Genomic DNA, 21671 nt, shown 5'->3' with positions numbered 1-21671 from the left:
AGGACTCAGAAGAACTAAAGAGCAAACAAACAGTAATGGACAACAAAATAACTGAAATTAAAAATACTCTAGATGGTATAAACAGCAGAATAACTGAGGCAGGAGAGCAATTAAGTAAGTTGGAAGATAGAGTGGGGGAAATAACTGCCACAGAGCAGGAAAGAGAAAAAAGAATAAAAAGAGTGGAAGACAGTCTCAGAGACCTTGGTGACAACATTAAGCACACCAACATTCGAATCATAGGCATCCCAGAAGAAGAAGAAAAAAAGGAAGCGTCTGAGAAAATATTTCAAGAGGTTATAGTGGAAGACTTCCCCAAAATGGGAAAGGAAATAATTAATCAAGTCCAAGAAGCACAGAGTCCCATACAGAATAAACCCAAGGAGATATACACTGAGGCACATATTAATCAAACTACTGAAAATTAAACACAAAGAAAAATTATTAAAAGCAGCAAGAGAAAAGCAACAAATAACATAGAAGGAAAAACCCATAAGGATAACAGCTGATCTTTCTGCAGAAACTCTGCAGGCCAGAAGGGAATAGCAGGATATACTGAAAGTCCTGAAAGAGAAAAACCTACAGCCAAGAATACTTCTACCCAGCAACAATCTCATTCCGATTCGACGGAGAAATCAAAAGCTTTAGAGACACGCAAAAGTTAAGAGAATTCGGCACCACCAAACCAGCCTTACAACAAGTGCTAAAGGAACTTTTCTAGGTAGGAAACGCAAGAGAAGGAAAAGACCTAAAAAACAAACCCAAGACAATTAAGAAAATTGTAATAGGAACACACATGCCAATAATCACCTTAATTTAAATGTAAATGGATTAAATGCTCCAACCAAAAGACACAGACAGGCTGAATGGATACAAAAACAAGACCCTTCTATATGCTGCCTACAAGAAACCCACTTCAGACCAAGGGATACATATAGACTGAAAGTAAAGGGATGGAAAAAGATATTCCATGCAAATGGAAGTCAAAAGAAAGCTGGAGTAGCAATACTCATATCAGACAAAGTAGACTTTAAAGTAAAGACTATTAAAAGAGACAAGGAAGGATACTACATAATGATCAAAGGATCACTCCAAGAAGAACATATAACAATTGTAAATATCTATGCACCCAACATAGGAGCACCTCAGTACATAAGGCAAATGCTAACAGCCATAAACGGGAATATCGACAGTAACACAATAATAGTAGGAGACTTTAACACCCCACTTACATCAATGGACAGATCATCCAAACAAAATAAATAAGGACACACAAGCTTTAAATGACACATCAGACCATCTCGACTTAATTAATATTTATAGGACAGTTCATCCAAAAACTACAGAATACACTTTCTTCTCACGTGCACAAGGAACATTTTCCAGGATAGATCACATCTGGGGTCACAAATTAAGCCTCTGTAAATTCAAGAAAATTGAAATTATATCAAGCATCTTCTCTGATTACAATGCCATGAGACTAGATATCAATTACAGGAAAAAAAATGTAAAAAATACAAACACATGGAGGCTAAACAATATGCTACTAAACAACCAAGAAATTACTAAAGATATCAAAGAGGAAATCAAAAAACATATAGAAACAAATGACAATGAAACACAACAACCCAAAACCTATGGGACACAGCAAAAGCAGTTCTAAGAGGGAAGTTTGTAGCAGTACAGTCCTACCTCAAGAAACAAGAAAAATATCGAATAAACAACCTAACCTTACACCTAAAACACTTAGAGAAAGAAGAACAAAGAAACCCCAAAGTGAGCAGAAGGAAAGAAATCATAAAGATCAGAGCAGAAATAAATGAAAAAGAAAGGAAGGAAACAATAGCAAAGATCAATAAAACTAAAAGCTGGTTCTTTGAGAAGATAAACAAAATTGATAAAACATTAGCCAGACTCATCAGGAAAAAAGGGGAGAAGACGCAAATCAACAGAATTAGAAATGAAAAAGGAGAATTAACAATGGACACCGCAGAAATACAAAAGATCATGAGAGACTACTACAAGCAACTATATGCCAATAAATTGGAGAACCTGGAAGAAATGGATACATTCTTAGAAAAATACAATCTTCCAAGACTGAACCAGGAAGAAATAGAAACTATGAACAGACCAATCACAAGTATGGAAATTGAGACTGTGATTAAAAATCTCCCAACACACAAAAGCCCAGGGCCAGATGGTTTCACAGGCGAATTCTATCAAACATTTAGAGAAGAGCTAAGACCTATCTTTCTCAAACTCTTCCAAAATATAGCAGAGGGAGGAACACTCCCAAACTCATTCTACGAGGCCACTATCACCCTGATACCAAAACCAGGCAAAGATGTCACAAAAAAAAGAAAATTACAGACCAATATCACTGATGAATATAGATGCAAAAATCCTCAACAAAATACTAGATAACAGAATCCAACAGCACATTAAAAAAATCATACAGCATGATCAAGTGGGGTTCATCCTTGGGTTGCAAGGATTCTTCAATATACACAAATCAATCAATGTGATACACCATATCAACAAATTGAAGGATAAAAACCATATGATAATCTCAATAGATGCAGAAAAAGCTTTTGACAAAATTCAACATCCATTTATGATAAAAACTCTCCAGAAAATGGACATAGAAGGAAATTACCTTAACATAATAAAAGCCATATATGAGAAACCAAAAGCCAACATTGTTCTAAATGGGGAAAAACTGAAAGAATTCCCTCTAAGAACAGGAACAAGACAAGGGTGTCCACTCTCACCACTATTATTTAACATAGTTTTGGAAGTTTTAGCCACAGCAATCAGAGAAGAAAATGAAATAAAAGGAATCCAAACTGGAAAAGAAGAAGTAAAATTGTCACTCTTTGCAGATGACATGATATCATACACAGAAAACCCGAAAGACTCTACCAGAAAACTGCTAGCACTAATTGACAAATTCAGTAAAGTAGCAGGATACAAAATTAATGCACAGGAATCTCTTGCATTTCTATATACTAACAACAAAAAAGCAGAAAGAGAAATTAAGGAAACTCTCCCATCTACCATTGCAACAAAAAGAATAAAATACCTAGGAATAAACCTGCCTAAGGAGGCATAAGACCTGTATGCAGAAAACTATAAGACACTGATGAAAGAAATCAAAGACGACACAAACAGATGGAGAGACATACCATGTTCTTGGATTGGAAGAATGAACATCATGAAAATGACTATCCTACCCAAAGCAATTTACATATTCAATGCAATCCCTATCAAATTACCAATGGCATTTTTCACAGAATTAGAACAAGAAATCTTACGATTTGTATGGAAATGCAAAAGAACCCGAATAGCCAAAGCAATCTTGAGAAGGTAAGATGCAGTTGGTGGAATCGGGCTTCCTGACTTCAAACTATACTACAAGGCCATAGTGATCAAGACAGTATGGTACTGGCACAAAAACAGAAAGGAAGATCAATGGAACAGAATAGAGAACTCAGAGGTAAACCCAAGCACATATGGGCACCTCATCTTTGACAAAGCAGGCAAGAATATACAATGGAAAAAAGACAGCCTCTTCAATAAGTGGTGCTGGGAAAATCGGTAAGCAACATGTAAAAGAATGAAATTAGAACACTTCCTAACACCATACACAAAAATAAACTCCAAATGGATTAAAGACCTAAATGTAAGGCCAGACACTATAAAACCCCTAGAGGAAAACATAGGCAGAACACTCTACGACATACATCAAAGCAAGATCCTTTTTGACCCACCTCCTAGAATCATGGAAATAAAATCAAGAATAAACAAATGGGACCTCATGAAACTGAAAAGCTTTTGCACAGCGAAAGAAACCATAAACAAAACAAGAAGACAACCCTCAGAATGGGAGAAAATACTTGCCAACTAAGCAACAGACAAAGGATTAGTCTCCAAAATACACAAGCAGCTCTGCAGCTTAATACCAGAAAAGCAAATAACCCAATCCACAAATGGGCAGAAGACCTAAATAGACATTTCTCCAAAGAAGACATACAGATGGCCAACAAACACATGAAAAGATGTTTAGCATCACTAACCATTAGAGAAATACAAGTCAAAGCCACAATGAGGTATCACCTCACACCCGTCAGAATGGCCATCATCGAAACATCTAGAAACAATCAATGCTGGAGAGAGTGTGGAGGAAAGGGAACTCTCCTGCACTGTTGGTGGGAATATAAGTTGGTACAGTCAGTGTGGAAAACAATTTGGAGGTTCCTTAAAAAACTACAAGTAGAACTACCATATGACCTAGTAATCCCACTCCTGGGCATATACCCAGAGAAAACCACAATCCAAAAAGAAACATGTACCGTAACGTTTATTGAAGCACTATTTACAATAGCCAGGACATGGAAGCAAACTAAATGCCCATCAACAGATGAATGGATAAAGAAGATGTGGCATATATATACAATGGACTATTACTTAGCCATAAAAAGGAATGAAATGGAGCTATATGTAATGAGGTGGATAGACCTAGAGTCTGTTATACAGAGTGAAGTAAGCCAGAAAGAGAAAAATAAATACTGTATGCTAATTCATATATACGGAATCCAGAAAAAAAAATGGTATTGATGAACCCAGTGACAGGGCAAGAATAAGCATGCAGATTCAGAGAATGGACTGGAGGACACGGGGTTGGGGGTGCGGGGGGGCAAAGGGGAAGCTAGAACGAAGTGAGAGAGTAGCATAGACATATATACACTACGAACTGTAAAACAGATAGCTAGTGGGAAGATGCTGTATAACAAAGGGAGATCAACTCAATGATGGGTGATTCCTTAAAGGGCCAGGACAGGGAGAGCGGGAAGGAGTCTCGGGAGGGAGGGGATATGGGGATATATGTATAAATACAGCTGATTCACTTTGGTTTACCTCAAAAGCTGGTACAAGAGTATAAAGCAATTATATTCCAATAAAGAGCTTAAAAAAATTAAAACAGTACTCTATTTTAAAATGTTACAAACAATTCAATTTCCTACCCTCCAAAAACTGCTAATTGCATTTCAGCTGTTGTACTGGCTATCTTGAGTCACAATCCACTGGGATAGTTTGTGTATAGAAAATCTGCCATTTCCTTTATTGTAACACACAACTTTCACTTCATCATCTACTTTTAAGAAAGAATAAGAGAAGTGTAGGTTTCCTTAATTATAGCATAATATTAGTCTTCAAAAAAAATCTAAAGAATTATAAAAAGTAAACCTTGAAATCACCATTAATCATTTGAAATATCTTGATGCAATTCTATTTCTTATCTCTTTTCTCTTCTGCTATTCACAACGGAAAGGCTTTCTTTTTCCAAGGGAAGCTCTGTAAGACAGAGCCAATTCTTTTTTGTCTGAGATAGTTTGGGTATTACTTTGGATGGGAGACATGACCAAAAAAACAACCTTGCAACTACTCTCAACGGCAGCATACAGTATGGTGCTGAATTAAGCTTTTCTCAGTACTCAGTCCCAGGATGCTACATCAGGAATAAGAAAATGAACTACCTTTCTAACTATTTTCTTACGTTAATGTATTCATATAAAATTGTGGCCATACATGAATGAACCACTATTGATTATGTACAAAGAGCTACTTATTTGCAATTCAGAAGAGAAGTACCATACATAAATTGTAAATAATCAGGTTCTGAAACATACTTAATATAAAACTTAATCATCAATTTGGAAGCCCAAAAAATACAGTCAAAGATTTCTGATTTGAAGATTATAGCTAATAAAGCTAAGAGGCAATCCACTAGCGACCATCCTTAGAAAGGAATTTTTCTTTGGGATGAGATTCCAGTTGTTTTTCTAGTAATCATGAATTTATCCTTAACCATTCACCCGACTTTGATAGGTGATCCATAATTCTTATCCTTGTGTATTTATGAAACTTATTTTTTATACATTACAGACTGGCAAGACTGAACTGTCCTTTATAAGTCAAATTAAAAACTTTACACATCAACTGACATGAGTTACTATATCACATTGTGATTTAACAGCCATTAATTCAGTTTCTGAAAGGTAAGAACTAAATTTATGTCTCAATTTGACTTAGCTAAGAGATGTCCAGATAGCTGATGAAATATTATTTGGGGGTGTATCTGTGAGGGGGTTTTGGGAAGTGACTGGCATTTCATTCAGTAGACTGAGTAAAGAAGATCTGCCCTCACCAATGTGAGTGGGCATCATCAAATTCCTTGAGGTTCTAAACAGAACAAAAGGTAAAGGTAGGGTGAATTCCCTCTCTCTCTTCTTGACATCCACCTTCTCCTGCCCTTGGGCATCAAAGTTCTTGGTTCTTGGGCCTCTAGACTCCAGGACTTACACCATTGGATACCCTGGTTCTCAGGCTTTCAGACTCTAACTGAATTATACCACTGGCTTTCCTGGTTCTCCAGCTTGTAGACAGGAGATTATGGGGATTCTCAGACTTACAGTCAGCATCTCTGCCATCTTCATCCTTATTCTATTTTACACTAATAATGAAAAAAATCAATAAAACACAATGGCTAATACCTACTACCTACTTACTGTGTGCAAGGCACTGTCTGATAAACATTTAACACTGATTATTTCATTGGATCCTCTTAACAATCCTATGATGTAGAGAACATTTATAATTCTATTTTACAGGTAAAGAAATTGAGGCACACAGAGACAAAATAACTTGCCTAAGATCACAATGCAAATAAATGATAAAGTTGGGATTCAAATGTATGCAGCCTGTTTCCGGACCTTCATTAAAACCCATATGTCTCCCTTGTAAATTAATATCTCATAAATTTAATATAACTGAGACAAAGACAGAAATCATTAGGAATAACATGAGTAAGAAATCTTTAGCCTTAAATGGCTATAATAGACTCTGTTGTATATTTGTGAAGGAAAAACAACAAAGCTAAAGAATATATACAGAATAGAACTTTATCCATTAAGACTACATGGTGAGATACAATAAGAAAATTTTTAACATTTTCTTTTCTAAGATGAGAACCCTCAATTTAAATGTTTTTACATATTTTTTACATGTACATGCTTTTAAAGAAGGCAATATACACATAAGTAGAAGGCTTACCACACTGTATAGTTTGATTTAGCAAAACTTTATTGCTCTCCTACTATGCACTATGATACAAATTAGATATTTAAATATAATTAAAACATGAACTCTAAACACAGTAAGTTTGCATATGTTAAATGTATATAATAAAAAATAATAATGTGATAAAGAGATATAAAGGAGGTATTTACAAAGCAGAAGGGTAGCACATTGAGCTGGAATGATTCATTCTGCCAGAGAGAGGGTAGAAAGAAAAGTAAGGATTCCAGAAGAGTTAACTTTCTCAACTAGCACTTAAATGATGAAACAGTCAGAAATACAGGTGATAAAGGTCATCTCAGACAGAGATCCTGGACAGAGAAAATAATGTGTCTAAAGGCACAAAAGAACAGCAAGTTGAAACATTTCAGTAGGTACTACAGCTATAGCATAAAATTCAAGGCAGGAAGTGGAAAGTGATGAGCTGGAGTAATAGTTAAATCAGGAAATTCCACTAGAAGTGCTCAGACCCATGATGAGGATACACTAAAGGGATAGGAGGACTATCAAACCCTCCTATTCATTCCTGGGTTGGGTTTTCGCCTTCAAAAATAAATATTAAGTGACAGTACTTCCCTAAATTTTTCAGTGAACTACCTCCCATTCCCACCTAAAAAAAGAAAGTTATTAAAAAAAAAAAAAAAAAAGAGGTATTCTAGTTTCTAGTTACTAAAGACTGGACTAAGACAAAAATTACATACCTTAATGATGCAATAAACCTTGAAATCAGCAGAATTAGCTTACTTTTAGTTTCTTAGTAGCACGAAATTAATGAAATATTACAATAATATTTCATTTTTGTTGGAACAATTTATAATTATTATAGTTTAGTTCTGGATCAAATCTTAAAATGGTTTAAATTCAAACTACTATAAAAGACAAAACAACTCTGAAGAGAAGGAAATCTAATACATTTGACTTCAAGCTCTATTTCCCATTTAAAGGCAATTTAGAGTTTAAATTTGTAATTAATATACAATAGTAACAATACCTATTATTTACAAAGTGCTCTACATTTTCAAACCCCTTTACAGTTATTATTTTATTCATTTAATAAGTTTATTATGGAGGTGTCATTTCTTTCATGATATGAAAGGAGCAGAGACAAAAATTCAGGCACAGCAGGAGTCATGGTAGCCTTTCCTACTTAACAGACAAATCATCTAAGATCAAGCATGGAAAGAACATGAAATAATATCCCACATGTGTCCTCTAAGATACATGTGAGATACTCAGGTTTGAGACAGTCCAGTAAAAGTAACAGGTCTCAATCTGGCTCTCCTGATATGGCCAATCCAAAAACAGATTTGTAAAGACAGTAGTGAAAGTATCAAAAAAACCCAAAAAACAAAAAACAAAAACCCATCCCTTTAGAGCAGCACTAATGATAGTGAGAGAAGTCCTATGGCAAACTTTGTTTTACTCTCTGAAATGCCAGCTTAACCCACTCTATGGAGACAAACTTTATATAGGTGAAAGAGTCAACCTATTACAAAAAAGAAATCCCAATACCAACAAAGACATAGATACAGATGTAGTAAAGATACTGGAAGGGTGAAGGCATAAAACTAGAGATTAACATTTCCATTCCTAGATTAGGTCAAGCAAGACCACTATTAAACCACAGATTAAGATGTCCAACAACCAGGTGAAAATTCTTAAAACCAATAGCAATTATTTATGTCCTAGTCACTTTATTTTCAGTCTTACCAAAACTGCGAATCATAAAACTGATGGTGTCTTCCTCTTTACACTGGCAGCTAAAAGCTTAGAGTACATTTTATAGCAAATGACTAAGAATTAAGTTAACTCACTCTTGTTTTTCTTGCCTTCAGTCTCCTCATTTTCCTTTTGTCCTTACTCCTTAATTTTTTTTTAATCTGAATGAATTGTATAAACTTTCTTAGAGCCTTTCTGAAACAAGGGAGGAAGCAAACTAGCTAACAAACAGTTACAAAAAAAAAAAAGGAAAAAAAGAAACATTACCTTTTCATCAAAATTACAATCAAGTCTTCTAATTAATACAATGAAAGTGCCAGATGAATTGTCTCTTAGTGGCGGAGGCATGATGGGTTCACAGGCATTCTCTGGCTTTGAGTTGATCAAAAAACCCTAGAAAAGAATTAGCAATAAGTTTTTTCTCTATTAAACTCAAAAAAAAAATGAATTCAACTTACTTTTATAAACACCTTTTGAATTTGTCCCATGTATTTTACATTATGCGAGATGAATTGTGTAGCAACTACAACAGTTCCTACCCTCCAATTGCTCACAATCCCAGAACTTCTAAAGCAGTACAATATTTGGTTTCCTAAGCATTTCATTTTTTTAAAGTAAGTTTCATTTTTACTATTAAATTAAAAAAAAAAATCACACATAAGCCCATCACCCCAGAGAAAACCACTATCAGCACATGTTGGTATATTTTCCAACAATGATTGACATTTCTAAACCGAGCAAATACTTTTTAAAAATTAACTTTTAAATTTCTTCATCAAACAATGAAAATGCCCAGCATTTCTAGGAATTTATTCTATAGAAACACTAGCCCGAGTATATAAAGGTATATGTAGAAAGATGTTCCCTGCTACATTGTTTTTAATAGCAAAAACTGGAAATCATACACATCGATAAGGCAGCCATTTAAAAAATTATAGTATAATCATACAATAGAAAAATAATAAAATCATTAAAAAGGATGAGATAAATCTATATATTCTAAACTGAAAAGATGTGCACAAGATAACTACTAGTATAAAAAGAAAATAGCAAGTTGCTTTCCCAGAAATACAGGATGGTTTGACATCTGAAAATGTATTAGTATAGTGTTATATTAATAGATTAAAACAAAAACCAAATGACTATCTCAATAAATGTAAAAACTGAATAAACAAATAAAAAGATGATCAAAATCATTAAATTATTTAAAAGGAGAAGTGGGCAATTAAATATGACACAGTGCCTAACAACAGTCCTGTATGGCACATGAATTGGTCATACCAACTATCTATTCCACAGGATTTGGCCATTTCTCTTGCCTTAAGTTGCATTGCTTGGCCTGTGATAGAGAATGCTTTTGTACATGTTTCACTTACTCATAGAATAGCTCCCATTCTTGATTCCATAATGCACTTGGTTTTTACTTTGCAGGGAAACAGACTGTGGTTATCCTTCCAACAATGAATATTTGCTTCACTCATATTAAATTTACACCCTGCTGCCTTTTCTGTGCCTTTCTGCACACAACTAACTTTCTGCCTTACAGCCAAATCACATAGTGCAGCTCTTTTCAAGACATAACAGAAATTAAACCCAAGCCATGTAGTACCAACAAGGCATAAAACTCAACTGAAGTGAGGATAATATGAACAGCTATGACCAAATTTCCCATGTCCTGGAGATGACAACTCCATCATGACTGCCATCCAGCAGGTAGCAAGTGAAAGACACACCCCAATTTCAGATATGTTAAAACACGGGGTAATAAACTGCATCTTAGAATCAATAAATTTATGGTATGTACAAACACAAAAAAAGGTCTACAAGTAGAACTAGAAAAGAGTTTTTGCTTTTTAATCATTTCTGTATTGATGAATCTGTTATGACAAGCATGTATTATTTTTAAACCTAAGAAAATTTATAAAAATTAAATACTCATAAGCTAAAAGTCAAAAAAACAATCTATTTGCATTAATGGAAACTGACTGAAGCCTTTAAAAAGCAAACAGGTCTTTTTTTTTTTTTTTTGGCCATACCACGTGGCCTGTGGATTCTTAGTTCCCTGACCAGGGATCAAATCCATGCCCTTGGCAGTGAAAGTGCAGAGTCCTAACCACTAGACCGCCAGGGAGCTTCCAAAAAAAGAGTCAAATTATTAAATATTATTTTTCCTGCAGATGGTGCTAAAAAGAATAACCTGATAAAAGAGTATGTTAATGCCTATCCTTCCCCCAGATATAAGTCACTGAAAACAATGCAAATTTACCTTGTTTCATCCACAAAGTCTACAAGGTAGTGTAATGGGTTTTGCCCATTAATTCGGCAGAACTCTCTGGTCCCTGAAATGAGTGGCCAAGAAGGTGCTGCCTTAAACCAGGTCCACATGCCTTGTGTCACCCTCCAGGGCCAATCCCTTTTTTATTAAAAGGATGCTTGCTCTGCACTCAAGGAGCCTCCTCATCCCTATTTTCTGACAGGGGCACTTCATGCCAATATGCAGGAAGCCCAAGAAAACTACCAATGTATAGGAGACTTGGAAAGGATGCCCACCTTTCTTCCCTTTGTTTTTGTAATTCTCTGATGATTAAATAAGGATGCTGGACAAAAACAGTGCATGCAGACTGGCACCTCAGTATCATCAAATGTATAATACACTATGTTTGGGATATATACGTTTGTGGATTTTTTAAAAAGCTTTTATGACTATACATGAAGCAAAGTGCACAAAATATAATTTTTCAGCTTGATGAGTTTTCCCAAACTGAACACACCTGTATCAGGAAACAGAATATTAACAGCACTCCAGGAGTTCCCTTCATCCTCCCTGCCAGTCACTACTCCCCCACCCCAGCAATGTCACTACATGGACCCCTAACAGCTTCGATTTGATTCTGCCTACTTTTATAATTGATATAAACAGAACTAGACATACAGCAAATTCTTTTAGACTTCTTTCTCTCAGTACTGTATTTGTGAGATTCATTCCTACTATTCAGCAACCATACTATTGAGATATATTTGGTAGATATTTCATTTCTCTATAGTATTACATTGTGTGAATATACCAAAATTTATTCTACTGTTGATGTGCATTTGGGTAATTTCTAATAGGCACTATTACAAAATAGTGCTGTTATAAACTTTCCAGTACAGGTCTTTCCATGAACACATATGCATGATGTTTATGTACATAGAAGAAGAACCATAGGATATCAAGCTGGATCATAGAGTATCAAACTTTAGTAAATACCACTAAGCAGTTTTCCAAAGTGGTTTGTGTTACCACTTTTCTTTTGTGTGTATGTGTGTGTGTGTGTGTGTGTTACCACTTTTTAACTGGAATATTCAAATAATCTAAATTTAAAAATCACACAATATAATTTTGCCTTAACGCTTCCACAGTATTTAGAACTGCAAAACTGCAGGGTAAATGTTACGAAAAAATTATTTTGTTGATAAATTACTCTAGTTAATGAAGTCATAAAGTGGTAGATCATTCAATAAAGTAGCTTTATTTAAAAGACTGTTCAGGCTGGAAAGCCTTGGACTTTCCTCCCTTCAGTTCGAACTGAATGGCAAACTGTAAAATGAGTAAAATTAAGAAGAGTATATGCAGCGACAATGTCAACAAAAATGCTGAAAGTAAGGCAGCTGTGCATCCTTCCCTTTGTAAGAATATAAAAGCAAAAGCAGGAAGAGAGAGAAAAGTGGTAAGTGGATACCTGAAGTTATTAATAATTAATAAGTGCAGTAACAACAAGCAGTTAACATTTGTTGAGCCATGGCACTTAGCACTGTGTGTCAGGCACTATGCCCTTCAAATGCTCTAATTCAGTTAATCTTTTCAATAACCCTATGAGGTAACTACTATTGCTATCATCTCTGTTCTAAAGAAGAGGAAACTAAGCGTCAAAAGAGTTAGGTAATTTGCCTAAGGTTATACACAGGAGGCATGTAATCCCAGAAGTCTGACTCCAGACCCTACATTCTTAACCACTATGCTATACTGCCTCTGCCAGACCCAAAAAAAAAAAAAAAAAAAAAAACACGTGAAGAACAAAATGAGCAACAAGAAGAGAAATGAACATTTACAAAAATGAACAGGGGGAATGAATTGGGAGATTGGGATTGCCATATATACATTACTAATAAGAAAAAAATACCAAATGGTACACTCTAAATATATGCAGTTTATTATCTGTTAACTATATCTCAATAAAAGTTCTTAAAATAATAATAATAACATTAAACAAAGGATGATAACAAAAAAAAATGAACAAACCAAAATGTTAGTCTAAAAGGCAATTAAGGTTGATTCCAAAATGTGATACAAATATTTCAAATGATGAAGATGTCACTGGAACCTGTCATAATTTTACATTCACACATAGACCTGAAGTTGGAGTTTTTATTCTCAACTTTTCTCCACGGAGAGAGCCTCTGAGACCAAGCAGATGGCATAAGTCACCCTAAAAACAGCAAAGGTCCCCCTACTTGATTCTTAAATATTGCTTTTCATGCTCACTAAAGAACACTAACGAACACAAGAGAGAGCAAACCATCCAATATCTTTATGGACATTTTGATTATTTCCTACTTCATAATTTACTCCCAAAAGGTCAACCTGAAGCATTAATTGTAGTTTTAATTCTTTATTTTACTAATAATGCTTGCTCTTTAATCAAATACTTACTGAATCCCTACTATATGCCAGGCACTGTGGAAATAAAGATTCTGCCTTCAAGAAATTAACATTCTATGCCATATACTGTACTACAACAGAAAAGAGTAAGATAAAGTACTTGATCCTCTCAAGTACATTCTAGTGTAACATTCCTTACATTTATCAACTTTTAAATTTATAAATACTCATAAATAAATAAATAAAACTCTTATATCTACTCATATTGGTAAAACTATTCAGATTAAGGCTGAGAAAAAATACTCTCACAAAATTGCAATGATTTTGAGTGCACATCCTTCCACAATAATTGATACAGTTAGTAATCACTCAGTTTTAATAAGGCAAATCATATAAAGAAGTCTCAAATTAGAAATCCTCTTAACAAATGGGACCTAATAATAATTAAAAGCTTTTCCACAGCAAAAGAAACCATAAACAAAACACAAAGACAATCTACAGAATGGGAGAAAATATTTGCAAATAATGCAACTGACAAGGAATTAACCTCCAAAATATACAAACAGCTCATACAGCTCAATATCAAAAAACAAACAAACAACCCAATCAAAAAATGGGCAGAAGACCTAAACAGACATTTCTCCAAAGAAAACATACAGATGGCCAAAAGGCACAAAAAAAGATGTTCAACATCGCTAATTATTAGAGAAATGCAAATCAAAACTACAATGAGGTATCACCTTACTCTGGTCAGAATGGCTATCATCAAAAAGTCTACAAATAATAAATGCCTGAGAGGGTGTGGAGAGAAAAGAGAATCCTCCTGCACTGTTGGTGGGAATGTAAGTTGGTACAACCAGTATAGAAAACAGTATGCAGGTTCCTTATAATACTAAAAATAGAGCTACCATATAACACTGCAATCCTACTCCTGGGCATATATCTGGAGAAAACCATAATTCAAAAAGATACAGGCACCTCAAATGTTCATTGCAGCACTATTTACAATAGCCAAGACATGGAAGCAACCTAAATGCTCATCAACACATGAATGGATAAAGTAAATGTGGTATACACAATGCAACAGAATATTACTCAGCCATTAAAAAAAAGAATCAAATAATGCCATTTGCAGCAACATGGACAGACCTAGAGATTATCTTACTAAGTGAAGTAAGTTAGACAGAGAAAGACAAATATCATATGATATCACTTATACGTGGAATCTAAAAAAATTACACATGAAACTTATTTACAAAATACAAACAGACTCATTGACATAGAAAACAAACATGGTTACCAAAGGGGGAAAGGCAGGAGGGATAAATTACGAGTTTGAGATTAACAGATACACATGACTTTATATAAAATAAACAACAAGGTCCTACTGTACAGCACAGGGAACTATATTCAATATCTTGTAATAATACAAGATATTATTACAAGAATATAATGGAAAAGAATCTGCAAAAGAATATATATATACACATACATATCACGGAATCTCTTTGCTGCACACCAGAAACTAACACAACATTGTAAATCAACTATACAACAATTTAAAAAAAATCAAAATACAAAAACACAAAATAAACTTAAAAACTAAAAAACAAAAATGTACTGACAGTTCTAGCTAGGGCAGTTGCGGGGGGAGAAAAGAAAAGGCATCCAAATTGGAAAGGAAGAAGTAAAATTATCTGTATTTGCAGATGGCATGATTTTCCATATAGAAAAACCTAAGAAATCCACTTAAAAATAATTAGAATAATCAAGGTCAGCGAGGTTGCAGAATACAAGATCAATATAAAATATTCATTGTATTTCTATACACTAACAACAAGCCATATGAAAAGCAAACTAAGAATACAATATCACTTACAGTAGTATCAAAAATAATAAAATACCTAGTAATAAGTTTAATAAAAGAAATGCAAAACTGTATTCTAAAAGCTACAAACCTTGTTAAAAGACATTAAAGAAGACCTAAATAAATGGAATGGGTTCATGTTCATAGATCAGAAGACTTAATATTGTTAAGATGACAATACCCCCTAAATCTACAATTTCGATGCAGTCTGTCTCAAAAATCCCACCTGGATTTTTTTTTTTTTTTTGCAGAAATTCACAACGTGATCCTAAATTTCAAATGGAAATTCAGAGTGCCCAAAATAGGCAAAATTATCTTGAAAAGGAGAACAAATTGAAGGGCCCACACTTTCCAGTTTCAAACTTAGTATATAGGTATAGTAATCAAGACAGTATGGTGCTAGCATATATTGATAAACAGACATATAGATCAATAGAGTAGAATACAGATTCCAGAAGTAAACCTTCATATTCATGATCAATTGACTTTTTTTTTGCAAGGGTATCATGACAATTCAGTGGAGAAAAACAGGTTTTTCAACAAGTGGTAGCAAGGCAACTGGATACCCATATGCAAAAGAATTACTTGGATCCCTACCCAACACCTTATATAAATATTAACTCAAAATGAATTAAAGACCTAAATCCGAGAACTAAGACAATAAAAGTCCTAGAAGAAAATATGCATAAATCTTCATGACTTTGGCTTAGGCATTGGTTTCTTAGACATGATACCAAAAGCACAAACAATAAGAGAAACAACAGATACACTGGATTTAATCAAAAGGTAAAACTTTTGTACTTCAAAGGACACCATCAAAAGCCACTGAAACAAACTAAATGGATGAATTGTATAGTATGTGAATTATGTCTCAACAAAACTGTTATTTACAAAACATGAGGACGTGAGGCTGGTCACTGAAGTAAATGGTTTTTAGCATGACGTAAGGTTGTATCTTAAATACTCATGTTTTTACTATTAACGTTGTTGGTTAAATTCTTATCCAAAAAAGTAATATCTGTTGAATATATATATCACTTAATACAAGGTCATCTAGAACACGTTTCATGAATGCTCTTGAAGGGGACAGCCTCTTTGCACAGGCTCCAGTCCACTGTAACCAGTGAGAAACACTGTTTTTGCAGACAACAAGGAAGACATTTTAATCTGATGAAGATGCTTTCCCCTTTTTTTCTTTTTTGTTTTCTAGATCACATTGGGTATGCAGAAATATATTCCAAATGCTTAATTGATCACCTCTTGGTTTTAGAGTATTGGCTATCCTATCTAAATATATCTTGTTAAACATCTATTGTATGTTTCCTTATATCATCAAAATAACATTAACTTGATTTCAAATAGAATTTCATTTAATGTAAATAACAAATACCTTCTCCCAAAGTTTACTACTTCAAACTAATCTGCAGACATAGTTTGCTAGTGATCCTGTCATTGAAAAGAAAAAAAGGAGGGGGGAGGGCAATAAATCATGATGTCTAGGACAAAGCTAGGGAATAAGATCAACAATTCATTCTTCATTCAAATTGATGTTGAAAGATTTAAAGAAAGAGAAATCATAACAGGTCTGGTCAACAATTCTTTGGTTTTTCTACTATGAAATTTAATTCTAAAAAATAATAACATAATTGACAAAAAATTAAAGGTTGTAGCCTTGAGTTTTACTTAACATATAAGTAGTCATTTGTCAGGAATTTGATTTTACAACATTCAAGCTCTATGAAGAAAAGTCCACCTGGTACATGCTTCTCATTCAGCACATACAGATAATGTTTCACTCAGTGGATGTATCTTTATATTTTAGAAAACAAACTGACTGCGCCCTCTGGTGGACAATGCCTTTTAGTTAATACGTTACATACCACTCGGTTCACATCATTATCATTCTTGAGGAAAAAAAAAATTGTCACTTCAGTCTGAACCAACAGAGTGGAAAATTAGAATTTAGACTTCAAAAGACTGGTATACTTTTAGGACCTGCTACATCCAACAAGATAGTTTCTTTAAAAACAAGAGTAATTTTAAGTGGATTGCACTTACACTGTAATTAAATGTCCTTTAAGGTGGCCTTTTAAATTGCCATATAATCAATACACGCCCGTAAGGAATATTTTTTCATTTTACATTCTGTAGTACTTGGCAGATCCTCTGAGAACATAAAAGCTTTAAATGTGTTAATTACAGAATTCTTAACAAAATCTTTGATAACAAAAAAGTTCAGAAACAAATACAGAAAGTAAATCTGTGGAAACTTGAGACTGCAAAGAAATTCTCCTTCAGTTTTGCAAACAAAAGTGAATCCTGAGTAAAAGGGATTCTTCCGTAATGAAGCCAAAAACACAATGTTTTCTAAAAAAAAGAAACAGAAAGACCTTCCATCACTGATTACTCACCATATCATTTGCTGTTTGCAATCTGTCATCATCATAACTCAGTCATAGTTGAGCACAATCTACTGATAGTTAACTAAAGTTGAATATAATCTGGTTATCAATCTGATTAAGGGGGTCCGAACTTAAAATTACTGATGGAAATGGTCATATCCTAACTAGAGAAATTATTTCAAAGAGAATGGCAAATAGCAAGAAGGGTAGTGCAGAAAAACAGATAAAAGTAGGGAGAACAATACAAAATACTAAATGTGGGTATTGGTATTAGTTTTTCTGTTAATTTCAAAGGTGATGATCACTGACTTATTTATTAAATAAGAAATATATTAAATGTGGGAGAAATAAATTATTTCATAATGGCAAACTCTCACTTAGAGAAGAAGATACTATCAAACTCTCCAAATTGGTCAGAAACTCATATACCAGCCATACACAAGAATACTTGGTTTCCCATTTTCTTGACAGCCACTGATAGATATTTTTTTCACTAATCTGATGAGTATGAAATGGCGTTTACTTACATTGTACACAGAGATTTTTTTAAGGATGTTCACTGCAACACTATAATAGCAAAAAACTAACACCTTACATATCTACCAAAGAAAGTATAAAAAATAAATTGTGGCATATTCATAAAATAAAGTACTATTCATTAGAATGAATTAAGACTATATAATAACATAAATTTCAAATATAGTGTCAGATGAAAAAAGCAAGTTTAAAAGCCTGGCCAAACAAAGTTTAAAAACAGGCACAACAGTGTTTATAGATGCATATATAAGGTAACATGTTTTATAACATTAAATGGGAAAGATAGACATAAATTTCAGGGTAATGATTATCTATGAGAGGGAAAATAAGGGAATGGAATTGGAAGGATAAAAAGAATGTTTCAATGGAATTGCTAATACTTTATTTCCTCTTTAAAAAATGGTAAAATATTAACATCTAACTTCCTAGGAGTGAGGAAGTCAAGAGCATTCAGCCTTAACCAAGGCATCTTCCTATCACAAAACTGTCAAGTGTTCTGGGAGGAAAAATACAGTAGCCGGTACTGAACATCTTCCCTACAAAGAATGCAAAGGAAGTCTCACAAATAAGGCATCCAAACAACCACATTTCCTTGCAATATTTGCATTTTCCTTCACAGAAAAAAAAAACAAAAAAACTCTCTTCTAATCTCAAGATTTTGCATTAAACAAAATCATTTCTTATAAAACAATACTAAAATTAACTAGTAAATTAATTTTCAAAGAATAATATAGTTTGTGAAAAATTAACTGGTGATGATATAGGGCATTAACTTAAGAATAATGATGAGGAAAAATAAATCATTTATCATATAAGGAAAACCTTTTACTTGCACTTTTGTTTTATATATTAGGAATGACAGTCAAGGACAAATCTGCAGGACTTCCCTGGTGGCACAACAGTTAAGAATCTGCCTGCCAAAGCAGGGGACACAGGTTTAATCCCTAGTCTGGGAAGATTCCACATGCCATGGAGCAACTAAGCCCTGTGCGCCACAACTACTGAGCCTGCATTCTAGAGCCCGTGAGTCACAACTACTGAGTCCATGTGCTGCAACTACCGAAGCCCTCGAGCCTAGAGCCCGAGCTCCACAACAAGAGAAGCCACTGCACTGAGAAGCCCGTGCACTGCAACAAAGAGTAGCCCCCACTTGCCACAACTAGAGAAAGCCCACGCCCATCAATGAAGACCCAAAGCAGCCAATAAATTAATTAATTACATAATTTTTAAAAAAAGAGAATAAGATAACTATATATAAAAAAAAAGAAAGGACAAATCTGCATGTCATAACCTTTATCCTCTATGCCTTCTCATTCACATAAAGAACTTAGGTTGAGTACCAAATTACAAAAAACACTATACAATGATCACGGTAAATCTAGCCCAAAAGGTGTTTTACTGAAAACAAGATTTGTTATTGATAGGAATACTCAGGAAATCTGATACTAGGCTTACTTATCAGAAATAAACCTTGGTTTGAATTTTTAATAGTCATTATTATTTCCTCTACCTGTCAAGGCAGTTGTTAAAAAAGTATAGAAACAAGAAACCTAGAAAAGCTTGATCCTCCTGAGACTGACCTTCAATGTAAAACTGAATTATTCCATGGTATTCAATATAAACAGAGTCTAGCAAGAAACCTTGCTAGCATTACAAATCTACATGGTAAAATCTTGACTATGCAATAATGATGCTTTAGTAGTTGGTTATTTCAAAAAGGTAAAAATAGAGACCTATTTTACACTATACAATAAAATAATTCTGGGTAGATTAAAAACCTCCTAAGCATGGAGTTGGGGGCATGGGAAAAATTTACAAATTTTGGAGTAAAGAGAGGAAAAATATTTCAAGACCTCAGGGTAGGAAAGGATTACTTAAGATACAGAAAACACAAAACATCAAAAAGATGTCTACATTAAAATTTAAACAGGCATAATTTTAACAAGTAATTTAAAGTTAAAACACAAAAGAAGAAAATATTTATAAGGCAATATAACTAAAGGATTAGTGTCTGGTTCCCTAAAAATCAATACTTTAAAAATTAACAAATCAATACAAACATGGGTTTTTAAAAAAAAAGACAATTCAAACTAGAAGAAACCTGATTGACCAATAATACTATAAAAAAGATGCTTGATCTCACTAAAAATTCAGGAAATTCCAAGTAAAAGCAGTAAGATACCACTTCATACCCATCGAGTTGGCAAACATTTAATTGTGGCAATGCCAAGTCTTGGCAAGGATGTGGCAAAAGAGTAACACTTTCATTTAGGTTTTTCCTTTAGTGAGGGAGGAGAGGGAATCGGGTTACAACACCACACCTAGAGGTTAAAGACCTTCTGAAGTGTCTAATGGACTCTCAGTAATGAATTCCTTGTGAGCATCTAAGGCTGGACAATGACCACACCATACAATATTTCATTGCCAGGTCTCTCATAAGGTTTTTAGACTTAAAGGAACATACTGATACCATACATCTTCCCTTCTGATCTGAGGCACTGCCACAGGGTCTCCAAAAAAAAAAGGTTTTCTGGAAAAGATACCTGCCAAAACAGCCACTTAGAATATACAACTGAAAACAAAAGAGTTTCCCTCAGGTAAAAATACCAAATCTTTCTTTTAAAACTTCTACAACACTAACACGCCATATTTTAATCCTTGCAAGATTCATATTTTTACATTAAAGCTCAAATCGCTAAAATTTTCTTTGGTTATTATTAGCTTAATATTGGAGCATATGTAAATGAAATGTAAACACAGAATTTCAACTGATATGTGTTATACTATATATATCTGATCTCTTACAAACAGTGGAATCCCGTGATACTATAAAATCTACAGAATACAAAACATAAGCCTACAAAAACTATTCCAACGAAACTCTGACCAAAGTTTAAAAGTTAAAATATTTCTCAGCTATGTCTCTTAATAACCATACAATATTTTCAAATTAAATTGGTTATATTTTTAACACTTTTTTAAAATTTTATAGACATTACACTACAGTAAGTCATCTCCACTTTATCAAGTCCTCCTTGTAAGCAATAAGAGTAGGCTAGCATTTGTGAAATCTGATTCTGGGCAATGGCAAGCCAACCACGCAAATATAAAAGCTATCCAGGATGATCCAACAATTTGTTAGAATACTCTCTTTACTATCACTGTATTTCACCTCCTGGGCGCGCCCTATATTGTCACAGTACAAAAGCAGGCAGATATTTAACACTACTTTTTCTCAGGCAGTGAATAAACACAGTTGTCAAAATTCCTTTTAAATGTAAACTAAACTTACAATAACATAGAGGAGCAACACTAAGACTATGGTTATCAGGAGTTAATGGAACTCTTTAAAACAAGCTTACTAAGC

The 21671-nt window shown here is 33.9% G+C and overlaps 1 protein-coding gene across 2 annotated transcripts in view; it reads right to left on the bottom strand.

Annotated features, from left to right (window-relative positions):
- RNF13 (ring finger protein 13) overlaps window positions 1–21671 on the bottom strand; it is a 119809-nt gene that overhangs the window by 75357 nt on the left and 22781 nt on the right. For both annotated transcript variants that reach the window (XM_057738203.1, XM_057738204.1), the window contains one exon: window positions 9124–9249. In XM_057738203.1, coding sequence (XP_057594186.1) covers window positions 9124–9249 — 126 coding nt within the window. Of the gene's footprint in view, window positions 1–9123; window positions 9250–21671 lie in introns of those variants that run through there.

This window comes from Hippopotamus amphibius, chromosome 6 (assembly GCF_030028045.1).
Source record: "Hippopotamus amphibius kiboko isolate mHipAmp2 chromosome 6, mHipAmp2.hap2, whole genome shotgun sequence".
NCBI classification, from domain to species: domain Eukaryota; kingdom Metazoa; phylum Chordata; class Mammalia; order Artiodactyla; family Hippopotamidae; genus Hippopotamus; species Hippopotamus amphibius.
This window is presented reverse-complemented; position numbering and strand designations above follow the sequence as displayed.